Source organism: Dermacentor albipictus, chromosome 3 (assembly GCF_038994185.2).
Source record: "Dermacentor albipictus isolate Rhodes 1998 colony chromosome 3, USDA_Dalb.pri_finalv2, whole genome shotgun sequence".
In the NCBI taxonomy this organism is placed as follows: Eukaryota; Metazoa; Arthropoda; class Arachnida; order Ixodida; family Ixodidae; genus Dermacentor; species Dermacentor albipictus.
Window position 1 is genome coordinate 23,511,912 of NC_091823.1, and position 27,097 is coordinate 23,539,008.

Here is a 27,097-nt window from a genome sequence, read left to right on the forward strand (position 1 = left end):
CCCACCGCTGCCACCAGTGTTATGTCATCCAACCGGTGCCACCAGTGTTACGAACTTGCACCGCTGCACCACGAATACGGCTTTGTGGTCCCGTAGCGCTCGTCACCCGTTTCGTGACAGAGCGTTGGTAGCGAAGACTCCGAGCCTGGCGTCGATGAGAATAACAAAAGGGACTTTATACATTATATACAGGTTATCATACAGGACATGAACGGGTCGGCACTGGGGCCGAGTGCTCACAACAAACGCGACTGTTCTCGCACGACGACGTCCGGCGAAAACGCGTTACACATCTCACCCCAGTCGGGAGCGACACTCTCTCCCGGTGGGGTCGGCAGATCCTGTTTTCGAGCGGCGTGTCGCTGCTTTTATAATCCCCGAGGCCCATTGTCACTCAAACGGCCCAATACAAAGTCAGCACACGACGGTCGTCCGAGGGGTCCAACCAGCGACCGCGCTGGCCACCCGGTTCAAAGTTCGCGCGCGCGGTGACCTCCAGGCAAGGGAGGTGCGGCGCCGGGCCGTCTGGCACACGCGGACACGTCTAAACACGCTGCTCGCCGAGGCTTCTCCCGCACGACGGCGCAGCATCTTGTCTTGTGAAGGGAGAATTATGGCGTTCGCAGGATAGATTCCGCATCTTGCAGATTCGGAATCCGGGCTTGTGGTAATGGCACAACAGTGTTCGTAAGTTTGTCTTGAGTTCTTCGGCGGGGGTCCCCGGGTCCACCCCATGAAGAAGAGAGAACGCACCGCACCGGTTCGATGCCGCCGGCGCTGAGCCATCAACTGAGTAACACGGACCCCGAGGTGGCGGCCGCGAGGGCGAGACTCCGGCGTGGCTACCTGCTGGAGGAGACATGCGAGCAGTTCCCGCCAGCTCCGCGATGGCCACGGGCGTCGACACGGGCACCCCTCACGGAAACTTCGCGCAGTCTGCCTCCTTGCTGAGCTTCTGGAGCTTGTACAGGCAGAAGGTGACCAAACGCCGGTACGAGCTCTAGCGCTCTCGTTCACTTGGTACTCATTCACACCGGAAGGTCCGTGCAACGCGAAGCAATATGGCTTACAGAGAAGGAAGCACGACAATGTGCCGATTCGTATATAAGAAAGATAAGGATTCCATTGCGCTAACTACGCAGTGTTCCGTTTAGGGTGTCACGGACTAATCATGTTGGAAACTTAGCACGCCGCGCTATACAATGCCGAATGAGAAATAAAACGAAGTAAGCAACATCAACAGTGCCAGCGCCGTATTTTGCTGCAGACAGTACTAGCGGTTCTGCCACTTGTAAAATTCCGGCAAGCTCATCTGCGTTGATGGAAGTTCAAGTGAACGGGGAGGACATCTCCCCTGAAGAGTTTCTCCAAGGCAACGGTTGGTGCACCATTCGATACAAGACCCAATTCAACCGCGAGGCCGCGCAAAGCAACACCCAGAACGGAACCCACTCCCGCACCGGCGAGGGAGCGAACGGCGACCGACAGCGTTCGCGTCAAAGACAGCGTAACGTCAAGCAGCAAGTCATCAGGAACAGTAAAATGCCACTACTCCCACGAAGTGATTTCAAGGTCGTGATACGACCAAGAGGAGGCCTCGACGTTGCCGCCACCGGAACCGTGCTCCTCGCGTCGGCCATTTACCGGGCGGCCAACGTACCGGGGCAAGAAGCAGGGGAGGACACGGTGTGCACCAACAACCGCCAAAACATCATAGTCGTGAGTACACCTCACGCTACTCACGCCGCTAAGTACAGACAACTAGAAGCCATCACCATCGGTGATCGCCGCCACGAGGTCAGTGCCTATGAGACGGCCCCCGACTACACGGTGAAGGGAATCATCAGGGGAATCCCGTTGGAGGAGGACGCCAAGTCCATTCACACCAACATCGTTCACGCCCGCAACCCCGACGCCCTGGCAGCCAAACGGCTCAGTAACACCAAGACGGTCATAGTGGCCTTTCAAGGACCGCGAGTGCCCTCCTACGTCAGGTACGGCGGCGCCCTACTTCGCTGCACCCTGTATCGCAAGCAAGTCGACATGTGTCACTGCTGCGGGAGACTCGGTCACCGCATGGACGTGTGCCCCAATCCTCAGGACAAAGTGTGCCATGGTTGTGACGCCCTCAACCCAGGCCCCGACCACCAGTGCTCCCCACGTTGCAAGCTGTGCGGGGGAACACACATGACAGCGGATCGCAACTGCCGCGCAAGGTACAAGACCCCCTACGTCGTGACAAAGAGGCAATGGGAACGACACAGGGCCAACGAGGAAGCGGAGGCGGCCGCCAAAGCCACCAGCCCCGCCGGCAAGCCACGCTCGAGATCCAGGACCCGCAGCCGAGGCCGCTCCCGGTCCCGGAGCCGCACCCCAAACCCACGGCAGCAGCAGCAGCAACGCCGGTCTCACAGCCGCACCCCCAGAAGGACCTCAACAAGAGACACCGAAACCACCGAGAAGGTGAGCTGGGCAGATGCGGTCACGGGAAAACGAGCACCAACCACGAAGGCTGGCGACAAAGCACCCGCTAAAACAGAGACGGAGGTAACTAAATTAACACAGGCGATACAAGCGCTGCAGAAGCAAATAGAACACATGCAGACACAGATTCGCGAAAAAGACGACCTCATACAACAACTCCAGCATGCCGTGAAGAGCGGTACCGATACAGAGGCCATGCATGAGACTCAAGAACAACCAATAGACGACGACGAAGTCGTATACCCCGACACTAAACGCAGGCCCGCTCCCTCACAGACCACTCAGGCCACGCAGGGAACAGAAGAGGAACCCATAGAGGACGACGAGGTCGAGTTCCCCGATACCAAACGAAGACCCACTCCCACCCTTACAGAGGCAACACGACCCAAACGCACGCGCGCAGCGATACGCGACGCGCGAATAGATGCACTCGAGGCTCGCTTCAGCAATCTCGAGGAAACTATCATCGCGTCCATCACGCGTACCATCCAGCGGAGCCTGGAGAGTGTTCACCTCAGACTGTCGAGATTAGAAGCCGCAAACAGCACGATCGTACCGTCGCATAGGGAAGGGGCGCAACACATGTAACAAGATATAAGCATGGCCCGACACTCATCGAAACAAAAACACACGATATGGCAGTGGAACTGCAGAAGTTACCAAAACAAACGAGCGCACTTACAACAATACCTGAAAACGATCCCCGAACGCCCAGACATCATCATACTGCAGGAAACGAATGGTCCCGCCAAACTCGCGGGGTACCAGTCTATAACAGGCAAGGCGGAGAAACCAAACGTCACCACACTGGTCAAGCGAGCGCACACAGTTATCGAACACGATACCAAAATCAGAGACATCGAAAACGTTCTCGTAGAATTAATTCCACCACGCAAGACCCGCAATAGCATCTTCGTACTCAACGTCTACAGCAGTCCCAGATGCCGCCAGCACCGCTTCCATGTCCTCTTCAAACGGGCAATCGACATCGCCAAGGGGCAACAGCTGTTCATTGGGGGGGACTTTAACGCAGCGCACACGGCGTGGGGTTACAAGCACGATCACCCCAAAGGCACCAATCTATGGGCAACGGCGCAATACGCCGGACTCGAGCTGGTCACCGACCCCGCGGCACCAACAAGGCAGGGCAACAGCGTAAGCACTGACACGACGCCGGACCTTACTTTCACGCGCAACACACGCAAAGTCACTTGGACAAACACCATGCAAGACTTGGGGAGCGATCACTACATTATTTCCATAGAAGCAGAAGGCGGTCCGCAGGAACACAATGCCGGTCGTCAAATGAAGATCACCAACTGGAATCGGCTACGCAAACATCGTGATGAGCAACAGATGGAAGACATCACAGATATAGAACAGTGGACCGACCAACTGCGGTGGGATATCGAGCGCATGACGCAAACGATCCCGTCGACAGCTGGGCTCGAGACAATAGACTCCCGGTTGCTGCACATGTGGGAAGCCAAAACTAACCTGCAGCACCGATGGAAACAACAGAGACACAATAGGAGACTGCGTAAACGGATAGCACAGCTCAACAAAGAAATAGAAAAGCACGCGCTTAACCTGCAACATCAACAATGGGAAGAGAAATGCGCGGAGATGGATGGTCAACTCACCACGCGTCGCACGTGGCAGATACTGCGGTACCTGATCGATCCCGCCAACACCAAGACCACACACATGCAAGGCATATACAAAATCATACACGCTTACGGGGGAACGGAAGAACAATTCCTACGGGATACGGAACGCCTTTACATATCCCAAACGCCACCGCAAATATATCCAGACTACTCAGGAGAAAGCAACGCCACCCTAGACGAGGAATTCTCCGTAGCCGAAATCCAGGCGGCCCTCGTAAAGCTGAACACCAAGTCGGCCCCTGGCCCCGATCGAATACCCAATCGGGCACTACGCAATCTCGATTACGGATCGATCGAGAAACTAACAAAATACATTAATGAGTGCTGGGCGCACGGCAAGCTACCCCGACAATGGAAAGAAGCAAATATCACACTGATACCGAAACCCGGAAAGAAATTACAGCTGGAAAACCTGCGCCCCATCTCACTCACGTCCTGCGTGGGCAAGTTAATGGAGCACGCGTTTCTCAATAGACTCACGGATTACCTCGAGGACAACGACTTATTTCCACACACCATGATTGGGTTCAGAAAGACATCTCTCCACGCAAGACGCCCTTCTGCAACTAAAACACCAAATCATAGACAATCCGGGGCGTTCGACGAAAGCCATCCTCGGGCTGGACCTGAAGAGGGCCTTCGATAACGTTCGCCACGATGCCATATTGCGACAAATAGACAATCTAAATCTCGGCCTGCGCACGTACAACTACGTCCGAGACTTCCTCACGGGAAGAACCGCTCGCATGCGAGTGGGGCAACTACAGTCAGAGCAAATCAACATCGGCAGCTCGGGCACCCCGCAAGGCTCGGTGATCTCGCCAATGCTCTTCAACCTCGTCCTGCTGGGGTTGCCCGACCAACTGTTTCAAATCGAAGGACTGCATCACACGCTATACGCGGATGATATTACGATCTGGACGACAACGGGCAGCGACGGAGCGATCGAGCAACGTTTACAACAGGCCATCCAATGCGTAGAAAACTACCTCGTGGGCACGGGACTCGCCTGCTCGGCCGAAAAATCCGAACTGCTGCTGTATAGACCAGTCAGAAAGGGGCGCCCACCTAAATGCTACACCCCCCAGGAAAAGCAAAAGATCCAATTAACGGCATCAAATGGCCTACCCATCCCGATAGTAGAGAAAATCCGGGTACTAGGAATGATGATAGAGCATAAGGGTGGCAATGGCGAAGCACTTCGCAAGATAACGGCAAAGGCCACCAGCACGATGCAGCTCATTCGACGCATCACCAACAAACACGCGGGCATGCGCGAAGGCAGCGTCATCCGACTCATCCAAGCCTTCGTCATTTCCCAGATAAGGTACACGGCAGCGTTTCACAACTGGACGGTTGCGGAAAAAAACAAGCTCAACGCGCTCATACGCAAGGCGTACAAATGTGCGTTGGGACTTGCGCCTGGAGTCAGCACCACCAAGCTCTTAGAACTAGGCCTACACAATACGCTCGAAGAACTCGTGGAGGCGCAACAAGTGTCCCAACTTGAAAGCCTATCCAAGACCCGCCCGGGCAGACACGTGCTTGAAAATCTCGGCATCACATACCACTCGCAACATGGCGTCAAAGTAGACATTCCAAGACCCATACGCGAGCAACTATACGTACCCCCATTGCCTCGCAACATGCACCCCCAACACCACACGGGGAGGCGTAAAGCCAGGGCACAACAAATGAACAAAAGTTACTCTAACGACAAGGATGCGGTCTTCACCGACGCAGCCCGCTATCGAGACAGGAAGAGTTTCGTAGCAGCAGTTACTAGCCACCGAGGCAACCACCTCACGAGCGTCACCGTGAACACGGCACATGCCGAAGCGGCAGAGGAAGCGGCCATAGCACTGGCCCTCACACAAACCAAAGCTACATACGTGATCTGTGACTCGCAAACAGCAATTCGCAATTTTGCAAATGGGCGCATCTCGCAAGAGGCGTATCAGATACTCCAGCGACATCCCATACACAAGGGAGAGGCCGACATTGATACCCGAAGGCATTTGCTGTGGATCCCGGCACACACTGGAATGAGCACCCCCAACGAAGCGGCTCACGGCGTTGCTCGAGGCCTGACTCACCGAGCAGCATCGGAGGAAGAGCCCCCGCGGGGTACTGCAAACGTCTGGGCATGGGAGGATCGTATGACCACTTTTCACGACATCACGGCACACTACCAATTACAAAGACGCATATACCCATTCCCTCACGCTATGTTAGACAGGACGCAAGCAGTACACTTCAGACAATTACAAACAGACTCTTACAGAAACCCCAGACTCATGCACGCCATGTATCCAGACATGTACACTACAAACAGATGCACATCGTGTGGCGAGGTTGCCACACTAAATCACATGCTATGGGAGTGTCGGGACCTAACAAACAAGTCGGGCAGTGCCGACCCCTCCGTCTCTTCCACCGCCAGCCTCCAGTCACGCTGGATGACCGCACTGCTCAGCTCTGACCTGACAGAACAACTCTGGGCCGTCCAGCGAGCCGAGGAAGCCGCTTCGAGACAAGGTCTCGGAACTGCGTCCGCGGCGGGTGCCCAGACCCACTAAAAGACGCCGGACTCAAATCTTGCTGATTTGAAATTAAAGTTTACGCTCTCTCTCTCTCTCTCATCTGCGTTGACGAAGAGGTACGATATGCTATATAGTTAAGCCTCAAGTGCAGGCAATGAATAGGCAAAAAGCTTCGTAGAAGGCAGCCCGCACGAACTATAAATCGTATGTTTATATGCGTAAGCATTTCTATGGTTGCCCAATGAGAAAACTGTCCGCCTGTCCCTCCTTCGCGTAAGACGGTCGCTTTCAAGACACAGCCAGCCAGCTGTGGAAGCAGACGACGACGATCGCGCGAGCAGTGGCACGAGCGCGTCTCTGTGACCACGTGACGTGTATACAATCAGGCACGCACCAGATCTGTGGAGCTGCCGTACCTGGCGCCGCCACCTCCAGTAGTTTGCTTGTCCCGTCAGTTCACATTGCGCAACCTTCCACAGCAGGCCGTGTCACCGCAGCGCTGTCACATTTACCGTAATGGCGCCAAGGCGACCGCAGACGCTTAGTGAAGAAGAACGGAAACGCAGGAATGCGGAGTACCAGCGTGAATACAGATTAAGCCAGAAACAAATGAAGCGCACAGCGGGCGACTGCAACAACACGATGCCGAACGCAACAAACAAGACGAAGGACGCCGTGCCGACGCCGCTGGATACCGACGTTCCAGGGAAAGCTGCATACATTTCCTTCATTTCCTACACGTCTCCCTCGCCATTTATCCTCACGTACACATTCGCTGCGGTTTCTCTATAAAACGAGTGAACAGTGCTTCTACACGCCTCTTCTACGCGGTCTTGTGCAGATCGCACTTAACAGTTCGGTGTTGAAACCGCACTTCTCCGTTTCACGATTCTTTCACGGTCGTTCTCGCAATTATACCAAAACACACCAGCGCACGACCACTCAGCACCACGTCGTTACGACGAAATGCTTACGCATCATTCAGATAACGCCCTGGAAAGATTCTACTTACAACTTTTTCTACTTGGTTGTGCTCCAGAGTGAAAAAGAAAAATTGTAACATTTCGTTTCGGTTCCGGTTCGGGCATGAATAACGCCTTTTCCCGGTTTTCGGCATCCGGTTTAGTCCTGGATTGGTACCCTGTTATCGGTATAGAAGTCCAACGAAACTGCATTTTTCTTTAATGCAGTTTCGCCCGAAAGGGCGAAACCTTTAAGAGTTGAATGTAGGGCTAGTTGGTATTTTGACATGAGAACCATCTTGAAATAGCGCGCAACGGGACGGCACAACAGAAAGGAAGACCGAACACAGGCGCAAGTGTTCGTCTTCCTTTCTGTTGTGCCGCCCCATTGCGCGCTATTTCAACAGGGCGAAACCTATCGAGCACGATAACAAGGTTTAACGCTGAGCTTGAACAACTCTGACGGTGTTGACATGTTGGCGAGACGCAGCACGTGCTACTAGATAGAAGTAACAGCGTCTTCGAAGCTGGCAGGCGTCTCACGATGCTGGCGTGGTGAGCGCCGCCAGTGGCGCGCTGCAGGCGTGTCACCTCGACGATGCACGAAATGAGACCGACCGAAAAGCATCGGTGTTATAGTCATAGCCTGGTTAAATATTAAATAACGCTAGCTTAACGCGTACTGCTCAGACCCGAGCATGCGCACAGCAGCTCCGTAGGGACGCTAGTGCGCCTGCAGTGTGCGTGCGCGCAACTCTCCTGCCAGCTGTGGGAGCCAGAATGCTGCAGCCCTTACTCTGCTACCGACGCGATTGAGCAGACCGTGCGTTCACGCTGCTTTGTCGTTTTTGCAGCCAAACGCACACAGCGCGCAAGTAACGTGTGTGGCGTCAGCGGGACAGTACGACAACGGCGGTGGCGCGAACACGCCTCGAGCATCCGTATAATTGAAAATTAAAGCGTGAGGTCTAACGTCCCAAAACTGCATAATGAGTTAGAGGCATGCCATAGTGGACGGCTGTAGTTTCATTTTGACCACCTGGAGTTTTTAGCCTGTACCTAAATCAAAGTGCGTACATGCACGAACGGTTTTGCATTTCGTCCCATCAGGATGCGGCCAGGAATCGGGCGCGCCACCTCTTTCCCCCCAGCACAGAGCCGTAGCCGGTGGGTCCAGCCTTATAGCTCGTAACCTGCTGCGTAAGCTTCGCTAAAGCACTCCACGTGAGAGCCGGGGCCCATTTATAGCCATATACATTATTTCACCCTCTTATGGCCACGTAGAGGCGGGCTACCCGTCGATATCTGACGCCGTCATCTCGCGGATCACTGCACCACAACGAGCCGTAAAATGCACGAGGAATGGCCACGCTCACCGCACTGACCACTTTCTGTCACTGCTGTTAGCCTCAATGACATACCGCCTCTGCGTTGAAAGTATGATACCGCAGCAAATGATTGTTCGATGGGATTCCGTGTTGCGACACGCTCATTTGATTCGGTCAAATGCCCAAGTATTTTTGAAACATTTGTACACCTGGCGACAAAAGTTTACGGACCACGGGATCTCCGAAAGCGTTCAATTCCCGAGCAGCCTGTAGCAGTACGTAGCCAGTAAAACTGTATATGACAATGCCGTTGACATATTCTAGTCGAGGCCCGAAATGCAAATACCTGACTGCGTTGTGAGGGGGCCGATATATTCAGCTTTTTCTCAGATCTCGTAGCCGCAATATTCTGTCGCCGGGCGCACATTTTTTTATATCACTTGGTCCTCTACCCCACTATCCGCCCAAAGCAAAAATTCCGTGTTCACAGCACGCGTTCAGTCGTGTACATTCATGTTTCAAGATTAATTAACTTATAAGCATTGCTGCCCGATGAATCTGAGGCTTTTGTAAAAGGCAGGAAGCCCTATTGTCATGGGGAATGACTGCATAACCTGCGCAACCAAGCTTAAACTCATTAGTATGAAGCAGCCTACATGGCAGCAGCGCAGTTTTGTGACACCATAAAAAGTGTCGTTAGACTGTCGAGCCACTGTATAGGTCAACTGCTGGCGGAGTTTGAAGTATCTGGTAAAATTAGTCTCTGCAGCAAATTATTTTTAGAGGCACTTCGAAGTGCTTAACGTGTGTTTTCAGAATCGACGTGTAATGTTTGCACAGTGTGTTAGTCAAAGTGAATACACCTCTTCTATCACTCTATGGTGGCAGCGCTATTGGGACCAGGACTGAAGAAAGTCCTTGTCCAGGACATGCCCAGGCACGATGCTTCAGTTCATGTCCCAGCCAGTATTGCCAGTATACAACAAACGATTCACCTACTCACCCAGTTTTCCATTCCGATACAGTATACCTTCTATATATTTGGTTGAAATGGGCGGCACGTTATGGTTGATGTTTATAACAAAGTTTAAAGTGTGTGGCTAAACCTTTTCCATACCATAGGAAATGAAGAACGTTATACCAAGCTTTCCTGAAATGAGGCGTGCAGGCAAGCCATGTTTTCAGTGCAAGTGTTCAAGCACCGGAAAACAATGAAAAAGACTACACGCTAGTCATCTAGTGCTAAAACACACGACTAGAAGCAATTTCATGGATGTTATCATCTGTTCACATTGAGAATACTTTTGCTCATGACGACTATGCTCATCAGCGGTACAGAAAAAACTTTCATTACATTTGCAATTAAAAAATTTATTCTGCCGTTCGATAGCATTACACAAGCGTTATACAAGCGGTATAAGCGTGTTTTTCGTACATATATCGTAAAAGGGCGAAATATGACACATATTTCAAGTTTGTGGGAAATGGTAGGCATATTAAGCATTTTAAATCAAATTCTGGTGTTTTGTGTGCGGGAACCACAATGTGATCATGAGGTACGCCGTAACGGGAACTTCAACCTGCCCCTCAATTTTAAGTCCACGAGCATTTTCTTTTTCTTCTTCTTTTTCTTTTTTTTCCGTCCTCTCCGAAATGCAGCCGTCGCGTCCAGGATCGAACCAAGGGGCTATGTTATGGGACATATGTGGGAACATTTATGAAAGCTGTGGTTCAATTATGGGCATTAAAAAGTATGACAACTGGTAGAAAGAAAGAGCATTGCCGGAAATTAGGCTATAATTCTGCAAGGTCTCACGATCTCCTGCGTCCTTTCTTAGTTAACAGATTTTTTTTTTCCTATAACTTCAAGTTCACGTCAGCAATATCGTACGGAAAATTAATGGAAAATTTAACATGTCCAAGGGGTATGACGATTCAGTAGCTGTCCCAAATAACTTACACTGTATGTTGCAGTCTGTATAACCTTACCAGAACTTCGTGCCTGACTTATGTACAGCGCACGAGCGTCAAAGGCTATCTCAACGAGGTAGAAATATTGTTAACACTATTGTTATTACACCTCAACCACATCCTGGTTATTCAACCACTCAACTTGATGACTCTAGCAGTGGTGCAAACCTGCCGTAAGCTTCGTTTTAATTTTCCTCTCGTGGGAGGGGGGGGGGGGGAGGCTGCAGTAGAACGAGACCGAAACAGTCACGACGATGAGACAAATTCTCAATCGCAAGCAGTGAATCGCTCCGCGGGGACATGACGGCCTGTCTGGTTTCCGTCGTGGCTTCCATCCTGACGCTGGCCGTGGCCACGGTTCTCCTACTCCGCTACCTGTCGCCCAAGAAAGACGACCTGCTCATCCACGGCCCGTTTGGCACCGTGCTTGGCTCCGTCATGAGCTGCAGGGGACGCCTGGTGTACGCCTTTCGCGGCGTGCCATTCGCCCAGCCACCGGTGGGCGACCTACGATTCCGCGAAGCCGTCGCAGCGAGGGACGGTGGTGCCGATTCCCTCTACGACGGCACTCGGCCACCGGCGCCTTGCCTCCAGGGCGATAAGACAGACAAGACCCGCGCCGGTGAGCGCTCTTCCTTCTGAAGACGGAAGTGGCGCTCGCGATTGCTTTCTATCGTAGGGTGTTATGAACCTCAACGTTTGTGAAGAGTGATGCAAAATCATCAGCCTTTCTTTTTAAACGCGTACGTGCCACAGCTCCCACGAAACCACCAAAGGGTGCTATGCTGTGCTGGTTCACTCGCCTTAGAAGGCGTGCTACGCGTTGTCGTATATTTCTAGTCTTTCCGCGTTTCTTTTAATTATTTTTCTTTGTTTTTGTGCGCTGTTTCCCACGTTTTCAAACCTACCAGATCTAGGATTTCCGAACTTTACAATACGATATACCTCAAGTCAGTAATGGCGCTATCCTCTACTAGCGAACCAGAACGCCTTGCCACGTTCTTGATGGGCGTCGCTCTAACGTGTTTGTGAAGCTGTGTTTCTAAAGTCGTGCGTTTTCAAATCAATGTCCGATCAGCTAGCTTCGCTCACAGCATCGTTTGTTTCCACCTTCAGGCACGTGACAGCAATTTTTTTTCTTTCTCGCTGGCCTTCGCGTACATGTCGCAGGCGGTGAAAGGGCAAATGTCGGTTCGGATCGGGGACGCGAGGACTGTCTCACGCTGAGCATCTGGAAGCCGCCAGGTGCCTGCGAAGCCGGCCCGCTGGCGGTGCTCTTCGTGGTGCATGGCCACTTCTTCCAGATGTCGCACGCCGACAACGAAGGCCGTTGCCTTGCCGCGCTCGGAGATGTCGTGGTCGTGGCGCCGCACTACCGGCTCGGAGCCATGGGATTCCTCAACGCGCCGCCCGAAGCGCCGGGCAACGTGGGCCTCTCGGACCTCGTCGTAGCCCTGAACTGGACTAGAACGTGCGTACACGGATGATACTCTTGCGTAGAGCAACAAGAGAGAGAGAGAGACAGAAAGAGCGAGAGAGTGAGAGAGAGAGAGAGAGAGAGAGAGAGAGAGAGAGAGAGAGAGAGAGGGAAAACTATACCCGAAGAGGAGATTTATCGAGAACACGTCCAGCTGTGCGGATTTCACCTTTGCTAGTGTCACCGAAATAGCGAGCGAAGCGAACATATTTAAGGGTAGTCGTAAGAGCGGGAAACACTTAGCGAAACAAGGGTTGGTGCAGTAGAATGACAGGCGAACCACAGCGCTCTTGAGCTAGAGCTTAATTCACTAGCAATGCAGGTGGTGGTCAAAATACATTTAAGGTCATCTAAACTGTTTTTAGTTGCACATTTCAAATCTACATACGGGATAAAGCGTGAACGGGTAGCAAAGAAGAACAAATAAGACGACAGACCTCGTAGGCGCGAACGCACCACTGACTTTCAGTTGGTTTCACGGACAGTTCGATATCTAAGAATCGCATCAGGCGCACCAACATGTTTTAAGACAAGGTAGCTAAGTCAGGAGTTGAGTGGCCTATTTCCTAACCTTCTAACCAATGTACGATCGCTTACTGCAAGCAGAGACTTGCACTGAATTAAACCTGTAAGAACCTCTGGAATATAACTTATCTGCAAGGAATCCAGTGATTGCACTTTATTCATGCACGGCATTAAATAAAATTGATAATGAATGTACCTGATGCAACTAGACATCGCAGTATAACATGCATCGATGTTCAGTGCAATGCGTAAATGTTTAGAAATTTTGCTCTCGTAGACCAGTTGGTTCGTTTCCATGAAGGTTCAAGCTGATGCGCGCTTACTGACAGATCCTCAGCAGATTACTACGGAAGACACTTCACCCAATGGTCTCTTCGTTTCAGCTGTATACAGGCGACTATAACACGGATAGCTACCTATGACGCTTTCCAAATAACAAACACGGAAAATTTTAGAGACGGGGATAACTATATCTCGTCCTTTCCTGCACGTATAGCCGTCTGTGTCAGCGTTTGGTGCTCACACGAGGAGCTCGGACAAAATGAGCACCATTTTAATGTCTTGGCTTTTCCTTACCAATCTATTAGCAGTGCGGACTGAAACAATTCTTGCTCTTATTTGTCTACCTGTCAATAGATAAGAAACAAGATATGCGCCAACAAAGGCTTTAGCACCTACCTAAGCTTGAGCTCGTCACCCCCTTCCATTACTGCTTACAGATACGCGCCTTATTTTTGCGGCGACGCGGCGAACATAGTCGCTTTCGGTCACAACGCTGGGGCGTCCGCGGTCGGCTACCTGCTGCACAACCAGGAAGTCTTTAGCGTCAGCAGGGCCATTCTCATCAACGAGACACCGTTCACAAGGTACTACGTGAGGTATAAACATGCGTGTTTTAACGACGTCTCGCTCATTCCTTGTTGATTCGTTTTCGCGCCCAGCGATATCCTTCCCTCGCGGCGATTCATGATAGCTATAATCAGACGTAGCGGTTATCGATTGTGCTGCCGCAAGCAACAGGTGCTTCGTTTCACGATAGCAGTAAGCAAAGTGAACATCTTCAAGAAAAAAAGTTCCTTTTTCAGAACACTGACAATAGTTTTTGACAATGTTTATCGCTATCTGGAACTGCCACGTCCGTCAGTCACTTTCGGCGGCCAAGCGATCACGATTGCTGTCGTAAATCGCACAGGCAACGCCTGCGTCACTACCCTGTCGCCTTTTAAGCGGCAGCGCACCCGGCTAAATGTTGTGGTCATCTGTAAGCAGAACGTTTGGAATCACTGCAATCACGGTGCGAAAGTGGGCATGTCACGTGGTATTCTCTTTTTACAGAAACTGAAAAGAATCGCGTCCATGTGTTAACACAAAACTCTGTCATCTTATCTGGATTGGACCCATGCATCGTCGTCTTCCACAGCTGTCTCGTTCGAGCCCCTCGGCGATACCGCGCGAATGTGCTCTGCCAGTGCTCCCACGTTCGTCGGCGACATTAATTAATTCATTAATTATTTAATGAAGGAGAACAAAGACGTTATCGATTTTACAGCAAAGCTGTTAAGGGCTAGTTCCCCCAGGATTGGCTTCCGTGTGTAGAAACTAAACTCCCCATACGCGGGCCAATCCCGAAAATAGTGAAAGGCCTGGCCGACTCGCGGCAGCCGTACATTTCGTCATTCAGATGCCCACATACAGAGCTTCACTGGTCATCTTTTTTCACAGAGTGAAAGGGCACCGAGTTCTTATTATTCTTTTTTCGCGGGCATCTGCAGTAAGCGGAAAAAACAATGCTTAATAGAAAGTTAGAAACTGTTTAGTCGTACGTTTTGCAAACCGTTCTACCAACTTGGAATTGGAATTTTTTTTGCCCAACGTCGTTGCTTCAGAAGTTGGGTACTTAACCTTGACTAATTACGCAATTTATCAGAATACAAAAAGTGTGCGTGCGTGCGTGCGTGCGTGCGTGCGTGCGCGCGCGCGCGCGCGTGTGTGTGTGTGTGTGCGTGTGTGTGTGCGTGTGTGTGTGCGTGTGTGTGTGTGCGTGTGTGTGTGTGCGTGTGCGTGTGCGTGTGCGTGTGTGTGTGTGTGTGTGTGCGTGTGCCTTCTCTCAAGTTTACGTATTTCGTGATGGCTGCGGTATAGATAAAGGATCGACTCAGTCACCATGGCAGTGAGTTGTGGCGCCAGCTAACATTCCCAAGGCTAGATGTAATACATATACTACCCAAAAAAGTAGATGGGAAAATGTCGCTGTGGTAGCTCAATCGGTAAGAGCATCGCACGCATATGCGAAGACGTGGGTACGGATCCCAACTGCGGCAAGTTATGCTTTCGTACACTTTCACTTCCCTTTAGTTTATTATTTCTACATTTCAATTAAAAATAATTTACCTTATGCTTTATCTCGCTTTATCCTTTGATCAATTTATATGATTGTGACCAACCAGGCAGAGAAAGAAGACAAGACATACGCGCGCACGGCGACGACTAGGCGTTTAATTAACATACGATGGCATTTTTTTGAATGAATCGACGTCTACCCTCCCAGTTCACCATTTTTCTCAACATAAAGTATTTCTCAACACGAATCCTAAAAAATTTAATAGTAAGGAAATACAGCTTTTGCAGAAACATTTTAAACAACGTAACGAATTCACGTAAGATATAAAATGACATACCGAATTTGTCCGCTTTGAATGATCTAATGGGTGGGATTTACAGAACCGCGATATCTGTTCTTGATGCAGAGCTAATAATTTGTAAACTTTGTGCTTCTATGTTTCTCAAACGTTCTAAATTGTGAAATTTATTTACACACAATTCAGGCCCTAAATCGAAATTCCGCTTCCAACAGTCACTATAATTTAACTTTCGCTCTCAAATGCAACAGATTTCATTCAAATCGGTCCAGCGGTTACCTCAGAAAAACATTCTTGCGTTTTACATGTATTTGAATCGGTGGCGTCGGAGTTGGGCCCGAGCTAAAGCGTCCCTTAATGCGAAACCTACCTTGCCTCAATCAAGGTGCTTCGCGGTAGGTATATGTGGAGGTTCTTGTCTCGCCTGGTTCCGGCCATCTTTAACAAAATTAAATAAATGCGTCACCGATAGTGGGATTGAACCTCCGTCTTCAAGCACAATACCACGATGATCGTACCATTAGGCTACGCTCGCACGCATACTCCTCTCTTGCCAAAGTCAATTAACTCTTTGAGACGTTCTGGTGGGCGCGTCACGTGTGTGTTTCTCGCATTTTCCTCTCGTTTCAGGTTGCGCTTTGAGACTATTTTATAGACCGCACCATCTTCGTTGTCGGTCCCCATTCCCCCGCCTTGTTTTGCACCTGGTAACACTTTGCAGACCCCCAAACGATGCCGAAGAGTCAGCTACCTGCAAACTGCGTCGAATAACATCGAATCCCACAGCACATGTGATGTTCACTTTTTTCCAGTTTGCCGCGCCACTCTTAACGGCATTCTTCTACTCCGCAAGATGAATTCGAGATTTTAGGTAGGCTAGTTGCTCATACCTGTGACTTGTGTTGTTCTGTCTTCCTTTCTTCATGCATTTGCCAAGATATAGCTAGTGCTACTATCAATTCGTATAAAATAAAAGCCAATGCAAAAGTAGCCAAGCATTCTCTGGCTTTGTGATGGCCACACCACTAAAGAGGAAATCATTCAGTTGGGAAACCAGACCATTGTTTCCATACAGCAGCTTGCTTTCACAAATATATCGAAATATAAAAAAAAGAAAAACACTTACCCGGCCTTCCAACAATTTTGAGAGCTTCGTCGCTCAAATGAAGTAGGTATATTGTGTCTTTACACCAATGAAACCCTGTTCGCAGGTACTTTGACAACACCATCAACGCCAAGGCTAATCTGGCGACGTTGGCTGAACGGCTAAGCTGCGACTCCAACAGAACGCGTTCTGTTTTGGACTGCATGCGGAACGCCACTGCTGCGCAAGTCATGCAAAGTGGTGCTCTTGGAAGGCCGATCTTCTTTCCATCGTACAACCAAACTCTGATGCGTTTTCCACCCTACGACCGCAATGATATAACCAGCGTATGTCGCTCATTGGGTGCACTTCACAGGAATGCGTGCAATTTCAAGAAAAGGAACAGCGTAATCCAGGTTTCCAGTGTCTTTGTTCCATCCGCTTCGGCATAACTGAAAAGAGGGATTCTAGATATCATTGTTGCTTAGGGTTGCGCACAATTTGTAAACTCGCACAAAAAAAGAAAGAGAAGGGAACGATCGATCAACTCCGCAAAGCTGGCAGCTGCATAAAACTTAATGTGTCTGACGTGTGGACGTACACAATGCCGTGCAAATATCAAGCAAGGCAAATGAAAGTTCATAGGGTTAGTCACCGAAAGTATATTCTTTACATATTCTAAAAAAAACTTAGGCGTCGCATTCCCTTGGTGCATCAGAACAGCAGTCCGCGTTACAAGTGCCTTTTCTTTCTTTTTTTTTTTGCTTGTACACAAACATATGTTCCTGCAATAATCTCCTAATAATTCCTGCAATAATTATGATGTTCGATAGGAGATAGTTTGACAGCGAAAAATAACAATTTGAATCTCTTCCGAGAAATCCGCGATCTCAACATAAAATTTGGCAGGAATCGCCTCGCTGCAGCACGCTGAGGTTGTTTTCGATTGAACATAATTGAATCATGTCGCCTGATGCATATAACGCCACTTAAGTGGTATTTCAGGAGTCTTTTCATGATCTTGAGCCATTTTGTTCACGCACCTATGACTGTTTTAGTTAGACGTGTGAAGCCCGAAAACCTCCATGCAGTGCCCCATATTTTGTCTTCTAACCACATAGCAACGCAGCGCGAAGAACAAGGAAAGAACCGAACCCAGGCGCTGACTACTGAATAAAATATATTCTCTGAACGCTAAGCGTATTCAGAAATGCATCTTAACTTGAAGCCCACGCTTTACTTGATTTAGATGACGCCTGTCGTGAACGCGCTAATGGAAACGCAATGAGCATCTTGGGCGAGTTCGCACCAGGCGTCATTTATATTGAGTCAAACATATGGCTTCAAGTTAAAGCTATGTCCACACTACGGTCGTAACGCGCGTAACAGCTCTTTTGGCGTATCGAACGTAACGGCTGTAAAAAAACGTTACGGCAGTTAAGCCGGCACCTTTGGTCACATTTACTGCTGCGTAAATTACGGCTTTTACAACAGGCCAATCAAATTTGGAGCTGCAGAATCGACGTCACCAGCGGTCCAATAAGGCTCCTGTCAACATGCGAGCGCTGGCCGAGATCGAAGAAATTCACGCTCAAAACAAACTTATAGTCATGCATTCTATCGCCCAAAGACGACGAAGGCGACGCACCAGGGTTTGGGTGCGGCAAGTATTTCTCGACAGGGCTGTGGACGGCGATTTTCACAACCTTTTCGCCAAGCTCCGAGTTGGGGACGCTGCGATGTTTCGTAACTTCATGCGCATGTCGCCCCAGCAGTTCCGCTTCCTTGAAGACCTAGTGAGACCACTCATCGAAGTTCGGAGCGCGCATCTACGGCCATCGATTTCCTCGGCGGATAAACCACATCAACTGAAAACAGTCTCGCAAGGCGCACTGCACAAATTTTCACGAACACAGCCAAGGTAATCGTGCGCACGGAATGGCGTAATGGCACTTCCCGCGGCCGGAGCTGTCTGCAGACGGGAGGACGGAAGTGTCGTCACCGGTTGTTGAAAACCGAAAGCTTATCGGTCATTGGCTGTGTCGCAATGGTCATAATATCACAGTCGTAAATGTTGCCGACCCTTTAGCACTCTCACCCACGATTTTCGCGTGAATTGCGCACGTTGGTACCTTTACTTTCGCAGTCTGAATTAGACGCATACGCTTGTTGCGCTTCCGCTTACGCATGTTACGAAAAATCGGCGCCTTACGAACGTAGTCTGAACATACCATGAGATGCATTTCTTAATACGGGGGTAAACGATAGTCGGCGCATACGTTGTGTGCCTTTTGCGTCCTTAAGAAGGCAGAAGCTTAGAGGAAGGTAGACTTAAATTGATCGACAGTAGTTGAACAAGACTTTTTAATTCATTTATTATGATTATTGACCTGTATAAGTTCCTGAGTGTTGTTTTATACAATAGCATTCTTTTTTTTTATGTACAGTATAAGTCAGCATGTCACTGATGTCGTTTAGGACAGATATTGTACTGAGCTAAGCTAACCTTTCAAGTGCAGGTGTGCGCCTTTATGCCTTAACCGTTAGTTTTGAGCTGTCGTTTTGTAAAAAAGAAGGAGAAACGAAATTTATGAATAAAATGAAAGCGAATTTCTACGGAGCCAACGTTTCGACATATGGACGTGTCACCGTACTTGACTAAGACAAGAGCACATGTCAAAACATTGGCGCTGAGGACATCCACTATTCATAATTTTTTGCCCTTTGTTTTTTGTCGCACTATGGTAATAAAAGAAAACATTGCCGCCTCAGCCAATTTTGTGACAAGCGACTTCGATACATCGAAAGAAACTGCTCAGGCATTTTTTTTTCTTGCTTGCCATATTTTTTTTAAGTTCAAGTGGACAGAATATATTGAAGCCTAATTCAAAACCAAAATTTGGGCCATCAGGAGTTATTGTTTTCATTCTCCTCGTTCAATTTCTCATTATCGACCTGCAGCCAGACCGCATCGACCTGCTCGTCGGCCACACGGATGACAACCTCTTCAACCTCGCAGACACGCTGAGACTCAACTTAGCACAAACAGAGCAACTGCATTTGCCCACGGCTTTTCTCACCCTTCTGGGCATAGAAACACCGATGGAGATAATCGGCTACTACCAAAAGGTACCACAGATAATATATTTGGTAGCCTGGTAGCCGTAGTTATTTGTTCCTACCTTGCTAGCTCGTTCAACACAAGGCTCCGAACCAACTTGTCGTCTGATGCTTTTGTATCGTCTAATAATAATAATATTTGGGGTTTTACGTGCCGAAACCACTTTCTGATTATGAGGCACGCCGTAGTGGAGGACTCCGGAAATTTTGACCACCTGGGGTTCTTTAACGTGCACATAAATCTAAGCACACGGGTGTTTTCGCATTTCGCCCCCATCGAAATGCGGCCGCCGTGGCCGGGATTCGATCCCGCGACCTCGTGCTCAGCAGCCCAACACCATAGCCACTGAGCAACCACGGCGGGTTTTGTATCGTCTAGTCAAGAGGCTGTGAACACATTCCGAAAACTCGCCGCTCAAAAAAAAAAAAAATTACCCGCTTGATTCCTGATTAGTGAGCGGCAATTTGAAAGCAACACAAATATATTCTTCATAATATATTCTCCGAATCCTTCAGGCTGTAGCTTCTGGGCTTCGGGCTGCAGCGATATGAAAGGTGCCGTGCTCTATAAAACTGCATATTCGACAGAGGAGCTTCTGTACGTATTCAGGAAGGTGTCGTCGAGTTAGTTGGCTACGTTTATTAGCACAACCAGTAAAAGTACAGCTCGGGCGCGCAGTGATAACGACGCTCACTTGCGCGCCTGTATACGTTGAAAATGTCTGTACGTTTCATTGCATGCCTATATATTCTTGCTCAGACGTGAAAACTACCCATGCCGTTCTTCTTGGTTCGTTGCCACAAGTTGCTGAACCTATGAAACTTGTCGATTAACCAGGCGGCGCATACCGAGTTGCTGCACCCGGCTGTCGAAGAGGGCGACGCAGACGCCGTAATGCTGAATGACGTTCTGCACGCGTGTCCCGCACGCTTCTACGGCCAGTTCCTGTCCCAGAAATTCAACCGCGTCAGCAGCTTCGTGCTACCCCGTCTCGAGCGATCGGCAAAGACCGTCGCGGCGGCCACGGACCTCGAGCGATGGCGGGAACTGGACGAAGACTTACGGCGTGCCCTGGGAACATTCCTTCCCGACCAAGCAACCGACTCGGACGTCAGCGGCGGGTTCAAGCTTAGCGCCACCCTCATCTACATATGGGCATCATTCGCCACAGCAGGGTGTGTACCCATACTGTGGCGAAAGCAGGCAGCAGCAGGTTCGGCTTCTTGGGACTCGTCGTCTTGTGTTGGCTTGAAAAGGCCTCTGAAGGCGTTGAAAAAAAAGCAGGTTTTCCGGGTATCGAGGCACGCATGGTACAAACTCATCTTCCTCGCATTGCCCTCTGTTGGCATGCGAGGAAACAGTTGTTACTAAGAAGAATGAAATGAGGAAGTTATTGATATTTGTTCGAGAAGAAAGAATGTTTTCGCTAAAAACAAAGTCGTAGGGAAGAGAACGCATCATGTTTGGTACTGTCTGCTCTCAAATTAAGGTTTATTTAGGGAAAGATGGGCACCTATGCGCTTGTATGTGGAGAAAACGACTACGCAAAAAAAAAAGGCAGCACAGGTATGTTCGTCAAACAGGGCTCGATCACAAACTGATACAGGATATGAATGTGTGAGCGCACTTTTTCCACAACGCAGCAACCACCAGTTATCGGGACACTTTCCTTGTCAACAGCAAGGCGCAGCGTTGTCGCGGGCGGGACGCGCCGGATGAAGCGCCTCCTCTGCGCCACTAACTGCCATCGAGCTCGTTTGAGGGCGCTGCATTTTGATGCGGCCGGACGGTTATTCATGTGATAATTTTCATTGTTCACGGGCTTTCTTTATCAGCCGGAAAAGAATCAACCGTACTTGGTTAAAAACATGCAAGCTTTATGTTCCTAAATTTCCTACACATTATTCATAGACTACGTGGCATTCAGAGCAGTAATGAAAGCAATAGCTAATCGCAACCGATTATTAAACTTAATGGCATCAACAAAAAAATTACTACTCGACTGTGAACAACACGCACTTGGTTATCGTCGCGTAGAATGGCCCGCCTTTATTTTAAGAAACGCTATGTATGATAGCTCGGTCACCTTGTATACAACGAATTCTGAAGTACCAAATTCTGGACAACCAAATAATGTAATTTTTATTTTTATGTGACAGGAAAACTGATAGAACCAGTTTTTTATCGATGCTTTCATTCCCATACACACTGACTTGTTCGTGAAACGTACGCGTATATTGTAATTATTTGTCACTCTGTTTCATGAAACAAGGACACACTGATTTCAAGGCCTGATGCAATATTCGCCTAAATAACTAACAAAACACCACGTTTCTTTTTTAACTCTTCAGCTACCAAATACTACAGGGTGCACGAATGTTCGAAATTTCAAATGCGAATAGAATAGTAGCTGCTAATATTCTACAACTTCGAATAGTGAATTCTCGCATCGAATGCGAATCGTATAGTATACCTCCTATTCGATTCGTATTCGATTCGAGAATTCACTATTTAAAATTGTACAATGTGCTTTTCTTTTCTAGTGTGCAAGGGATAAGCACACTTATTAGAGCCTTTATTGAGGGAGGCAGAACAATTTGTGAGGTCTGTTCCATGTGATTTTGTTGCAGGATAGCTGCGGTTCTTAAGGAGCGGAATAAGTTCCCGGGGGAATGCAAGGGGCCAGACAACTTCTAATCAAGAATTTCCAGTCCTTCAATGCAAATGGATCGCAACCTATATATAACTTATTTCATTCGATTTGTTTTCTGACCAGTCTCACCATGTTTGCATCGTTTTAGAACAATCGGCGGTGCTGTAGATCGAATCACATTTTCTCTCATTCAGCGATCACAACATCGTACTAATAACATGTTTCCTTCTTTCATTGCTGTCATTGTCATGGTCTCGGTTAATTTAAAGCAGTTGTTCATCGTTTAAGATAGCTCAGTTGTTCAGACGTCGTACTGAACGGCCTTACGTGCGTCTGAAATTAACAGTTTGATGAAATCTCGTCTCGTCGGGAAGCAACGGCATAATAGAAAGAAAAACAGAACGGCGACCATATGGGGTTGACAGGAATATACTGTATACGCTGAAATGCACATTGACGCACATGCGTGTGTCGATGTATATTCACTTTATGATTTTGCGGTGGTCTAGTGGCTATGGCGTTGCGGTGCTATAAGTACAAGGTGGCGGTTGCGATCCCGTGCCGTGGTTGCCACATTTCAATGGGGGTGAAATGCAAATACTTTCGTGGTATATAGATCTAGATGAGAGCAGCATTCCGAGCAAGTTGGTAATCCATTATTTAAATGATATTGCGTGACACTAAAAAACGACACGGACGTGAGAGAAGACGGCACACCAAGCGCTTGGTGTGTCGTCTTCTCTCACGTCCGTGTCGTTTTTTTAGTGTCGCGCAATGTCATTTAAGTAATAGATCTAGATGTCCGCTTGAGAACTGTGGGCGGTAAGGATTAGTCCAGAGCCTCGTCGCTGTGCCTCATAATCATATCCTAGTTTTGGCACGTCAAACACCAGATTTTTTTCTTTTTTTGTGGTGTGTGTGTTTTTCTTTTTCTTTTTTTTTCGAACGAGCTCAGCGCTAACTTCATACTTCATGAATATCTGATTTACAATTTAGAAGATATTCCATATTTGAAGAACGCTTCCCTATAATATTCAAATTCGATTAAAATTTTCGGACGCCCCTGCCAAATACCAAATTGAAGTTTCATTGTAGACTCAGTAATTCGGACTCAGACAGTGGACTCGGCCATTCTCCGAGTTCACTTTTTTTTGCAGTGTTGTTCTAAAACGATTGCGGTTCACTTTATGAGCCGTAAATCATAGCGCTCTATCGGCTTAGTTTTGTCGACAGCTCACATGCGCTATATATTTCAGCTTTGGCCTATAACGCCCTATACCATACCGTCGGAGATAACCAAGACTTGTCAGTTGGCTACACTAAATGAAAACAAGGTCGGCTAGCTACAGCATCGATCAAGTTAACCAACAATATTGCTGACGGGGTTTTAACGGCGACTTTGCGGATACTCTTAATCAAGCGTTCTTTAAAATTTTCACGCATGAAAATCATCTTGGAGTGTGCTCCCTTCATGAAGTGTTCTACGGCACACACACCTCGTGGCATCTCAAGCATCATAAATAGCTGCACCATTCGAAATCACGACCACACAAAAAAAAAAACACTTTTCAGCGCTATAGCGTTAAGGAGCCCATGTCGCAGAAAATCCGGCGTCGGCGTCCCGGGTCGGCATCCGGCTGCGGACGTCGCCTCGGTGAACATGGTTTCTAACCAAATTCCGAACCATGCAGACCCAACCGCTTTTCTACCACCAAAGTTGCTCATACCTTATCTTTCATTCTTTACAAAGTTATTCCTCGAAATTTTGAGAACGGCAGCCCACAAACAATTGAAATGAAAAAAAAAACACCGACAGCGCATGTCCTTTATGTTAGCTCTTTTCAGACTGAAATAGCAAAAGTGGGAAACAATAACAGGAGATCGACCCATGCAAGAGGCCGCGCTTCTACCAGAAAGCTCGCCTTCGTGCATAGCGTTCGCAGCCAGCGTTTCCCGGTAAACGATACGGTTACATAAGCTCCAGTTGCCGGGAAGCATAAAAAGCAGTAAGGGGTATCTTATTTTGTTATAGCGCAAGCTTGACAAGGACAAAAGAAGGCACATCTGACACACACAGCGCTACTTTCAACAACAGGTTTATTTCTCGTTCTCGTCGCTATATATACACCCTCGACCCGTCATACACCACGTGTAACATTTTTGGAAAAATAAACAAAAGATATAAGCTGGGAACCACACGCAGGCAGTTTCTTGATTCACATATTCAAAGACATGTACACGTTCAACGCGAACAAAGATAATTCAGCTCTTTTGATGATAATGAAATGGAAGTTTTACTGACGCATGCATCGCCAAATGTTGCTATGTGTCTGGCTTCTATTATCAAGCGCGTCATTATCATCGAAAGAGCCGAATTATCTTTGTTCGCGTTGAACGTGTACATGTCTTTGAATATGTGAATCAAGAAACTGCCTACGTGTGGTTCCCAGCTTATATCTTTTGTTTATTTTTCCAAAAATGTTACACGTGGTGTATGACGGGTCGAGGGTGTATATATAGCGACGAGAACGAGAGATAAACCTGTTGTTGAAAGTAGTGCTGTGTGTGTCAGATGTGCCTTCTTTTGTCCTTGTCAAGCTTGCGCTATAACAAAATAAGATATGCCGTACCAACAAGCCCCTATTGCTATCCTCATCGAGCAGTAAGGGGCCCTCGTACACTATCGGGATAGGCACTGAGTCGTCGTCCCTAAAGGGCTGCAGAAAATAGCGCCTCTTCATCTTCCTAATCCCAAACTCACACACTTTTAAAGGCAAAGGTTAAGCGTAGAAATTTTTGAGCGTAACGAGTAGCTTGCGCGATTTAGACAGCAAGCGTACGTTGCGTTATAAACCCCGTTAACCATTAACGAAAGCACATCCTCATTTTCACAACGCCAGCCTTGTTCGCGCAGCACCCAGAAAAGTAACACACCCTCGCTTTTTCTCTCCAGCCGCCTGCCAGCCGTGAATAACGCTCCGTGGCCTCGCGTCACCGGCTATGCGTTTCCCGTGGTGCACATCAGACCGAATGGACTGACACTCCTCAACGACAGCAGCAGGGAAGAACGCTGCAAGTTCCTCGAGCCCAGACTGTTGCTCTAGCATGATTCGGCACCGTTTTACGTTTCTGATCTCGTTTTTGTATTTTATACCCCCTTTTGTCTTTCCGTGCTTCTTGACAGGCCTCTCCTTTCACGACTTTAGTGATAAAACGCTATTGTTTTGCTCCATTTTGTGTGTTTGTGCAATGGTGATTACGGAGAAACTTAACGGACACGAGGTACTCGGGCAAAACATGACTTTATGGAGCCCGATCCCTTTAAATATGGGCAAAGTGCCCACCATTGGATTACGCGAATATTTGGCAGGATTGTCGCACATGTTGTAACGGTACAGTTACCAACGGTAACATTAAATGCTTGTCATTTTCGTGCCACTTAAGCCGCTTAACAAACCTATCTCTTGCAATCATAAATGGGTCACCATTTAAAGCTACTGGACTGTCTTGACACTTGATGCTTGCCTAATGCTTTTCATCCTTGCCTTTTTTGACGATGGACATTTTGATCCAGCACCTTATGAGAGCTTGTATGAAACACCATCGACACTTTCACTCGCAAGTTGCCTTGAACTAAAACTCCACTGTATGCGCACCTGGCGCTTTTCCTTTTCGCCAGCACCGACAAGCTTCACCGAGTGGCGATCTCGACACCTTCCTGACAGGAATAATTTAGGCGCTTGGAGATTTACTTCGCCATTAATTATTTGCGATCGTTGTCTGCGCAAACCCGTTTGATGCCGTGCCGACCTTCCCCGGGGTGGAGACCCTCGGTCTGCTGCACGGCCCCGGCGACTTTACGTCCGGCCGCGTATAAATGTCCTCGTGCTGCCGCAGTCCATCGCGCGCGCCATTAGTGCCGATGCAGCGGTATAATGCGTCGTCAGCTTTCGGCGCACGACCGCCACAGCGCCCATTAAGTCTTATTTCCCGGCGTCGGTGGCCCATTTTAGTGGGTGCTGGTCTTCCGTGCAAACCAAGCGATTTGCTTGTGTCGTCCCCACTGTGTCTGTGTTGTGTTATACCGCATCGCACTTCAAACATTACGTCAGCCCTCCGCCGGAACTGGTGGTGCGCGAACTGTCGAGTGCTTCTTTTTCCTTTTCTTGTCTCACGCCAGCTGCAACGAAAACAGCCCTACGCGCCTCAACAATGGACCGTCGAGCATCGCATCACCGCGCATTTGAATTCGGTTCTCGTTTGGATGGTCGTACACGCCGGCGGAGTACGTTTCTCTTGCGTTCAGTACATTGCTTGTTGTTTTTGTACTTTTCCTTCTCACGTAGTGTTGACTGACTGTGGATGCTCGTTCGCTTTGCACTCAAGTGACTGCACGAATTCCCATAAGTCCCCAATGTTTTTCTCCATACTCTATACATGCCATAAATATATTGCTTGTGTCGTTTTTCGTTGCATTAGTTAGCACATTCACATGCTCAAATTTCATGCTTCTTATTAGTCTCCTTGAGCAAAGCGTGAACAAGGTGAAAGCAGGAGCCAAAGTTTCGACATTGTCTTCTTCAAGGCGACTTGGACAAGACAAGTCCACTTGTCGAAACGTTGGCTCCTGCTTTCACCTT

At 48.7% G+C, this 27,097-nt stretch overlaps 1 protein-coding gene and 1 long non-coding RNA gene across 5 annotated transcripts in view; one reads left to right on the forward strand and one right to left on the reverse strand.

The window, feature by feature from the left end:
• LOC135903894 (uncharacterized) overlaps nucleotides 1-27,097 on the reverse strand; it is a 224,876-nt gene that overhangs the window by 112,248 nt on the left and 85,531 nt on the right. The gene's annotated exons all lie outside the window — the stretch shown is intronic.
• LOC135903924 (cholinesterase-like) lies at nucleotides 11,199-26,920 on the forward strand. 4 transcript variants are annotated; one of them, XM_065434391.1, is made up of 7 exons: nucleotides 11,199-11,580; nucleotides 12,129-12,429; nucleotides 13,680-13,838; nucleotides 16,811-17,099; nucleotides 19,645-19,812; nucleotides 20,642-20,979; nucleotides 25,411-26,920. In XM_065434391.1, the coding sequence occupies exons 1-7, from the start codon at nucleotides 11,259-11,261 to the stop codon at nucleotides 25,559-25,561; spliced, it is 1,728 nt and encodes a 575-aa protein (XP_065290463.1). In that variant the 5' UTR covers nucleotides 11,199-11,258; the 3' UTR covers nucleotides 25,562-26,920. The 4 variants fall into 4 exon arrangements, with proteins under 4 accessions (XP_065290463.1, XP_065290466.1, XP_065290465.1 ...); XM_065434394.1 differs by having other exon boundaries at nucleotides 16,811-17,030; XM_065434393.1 differs by having other exon boundaries at nucleotides 13,680-13,826.

Bases quoted from the DNA above. Each gene is read 5' to 3' on its own strand.
- LOC135903924 (XM_065434391.1), top strand. From the start codon at position 11,259: ATGACGGCCTGTCTGGTTTCCGTCGTGGCTTCCATCCTGACGCTGGCC. The intron at 12,430-13,679 runs GTGCGTACACGG...TACTGCTTACAG, and splicing joins GCCCTGAACTGGACTAGAAC to ATACGCGCCTTATTTTTGCG. The intron at 19,813-20,641 runs GTACCACAGATA...TCGATTAACCAG, and splicing joins TAATCGGCTACTACCAAAAG to GCGGCGCATACCGAGTTGCT.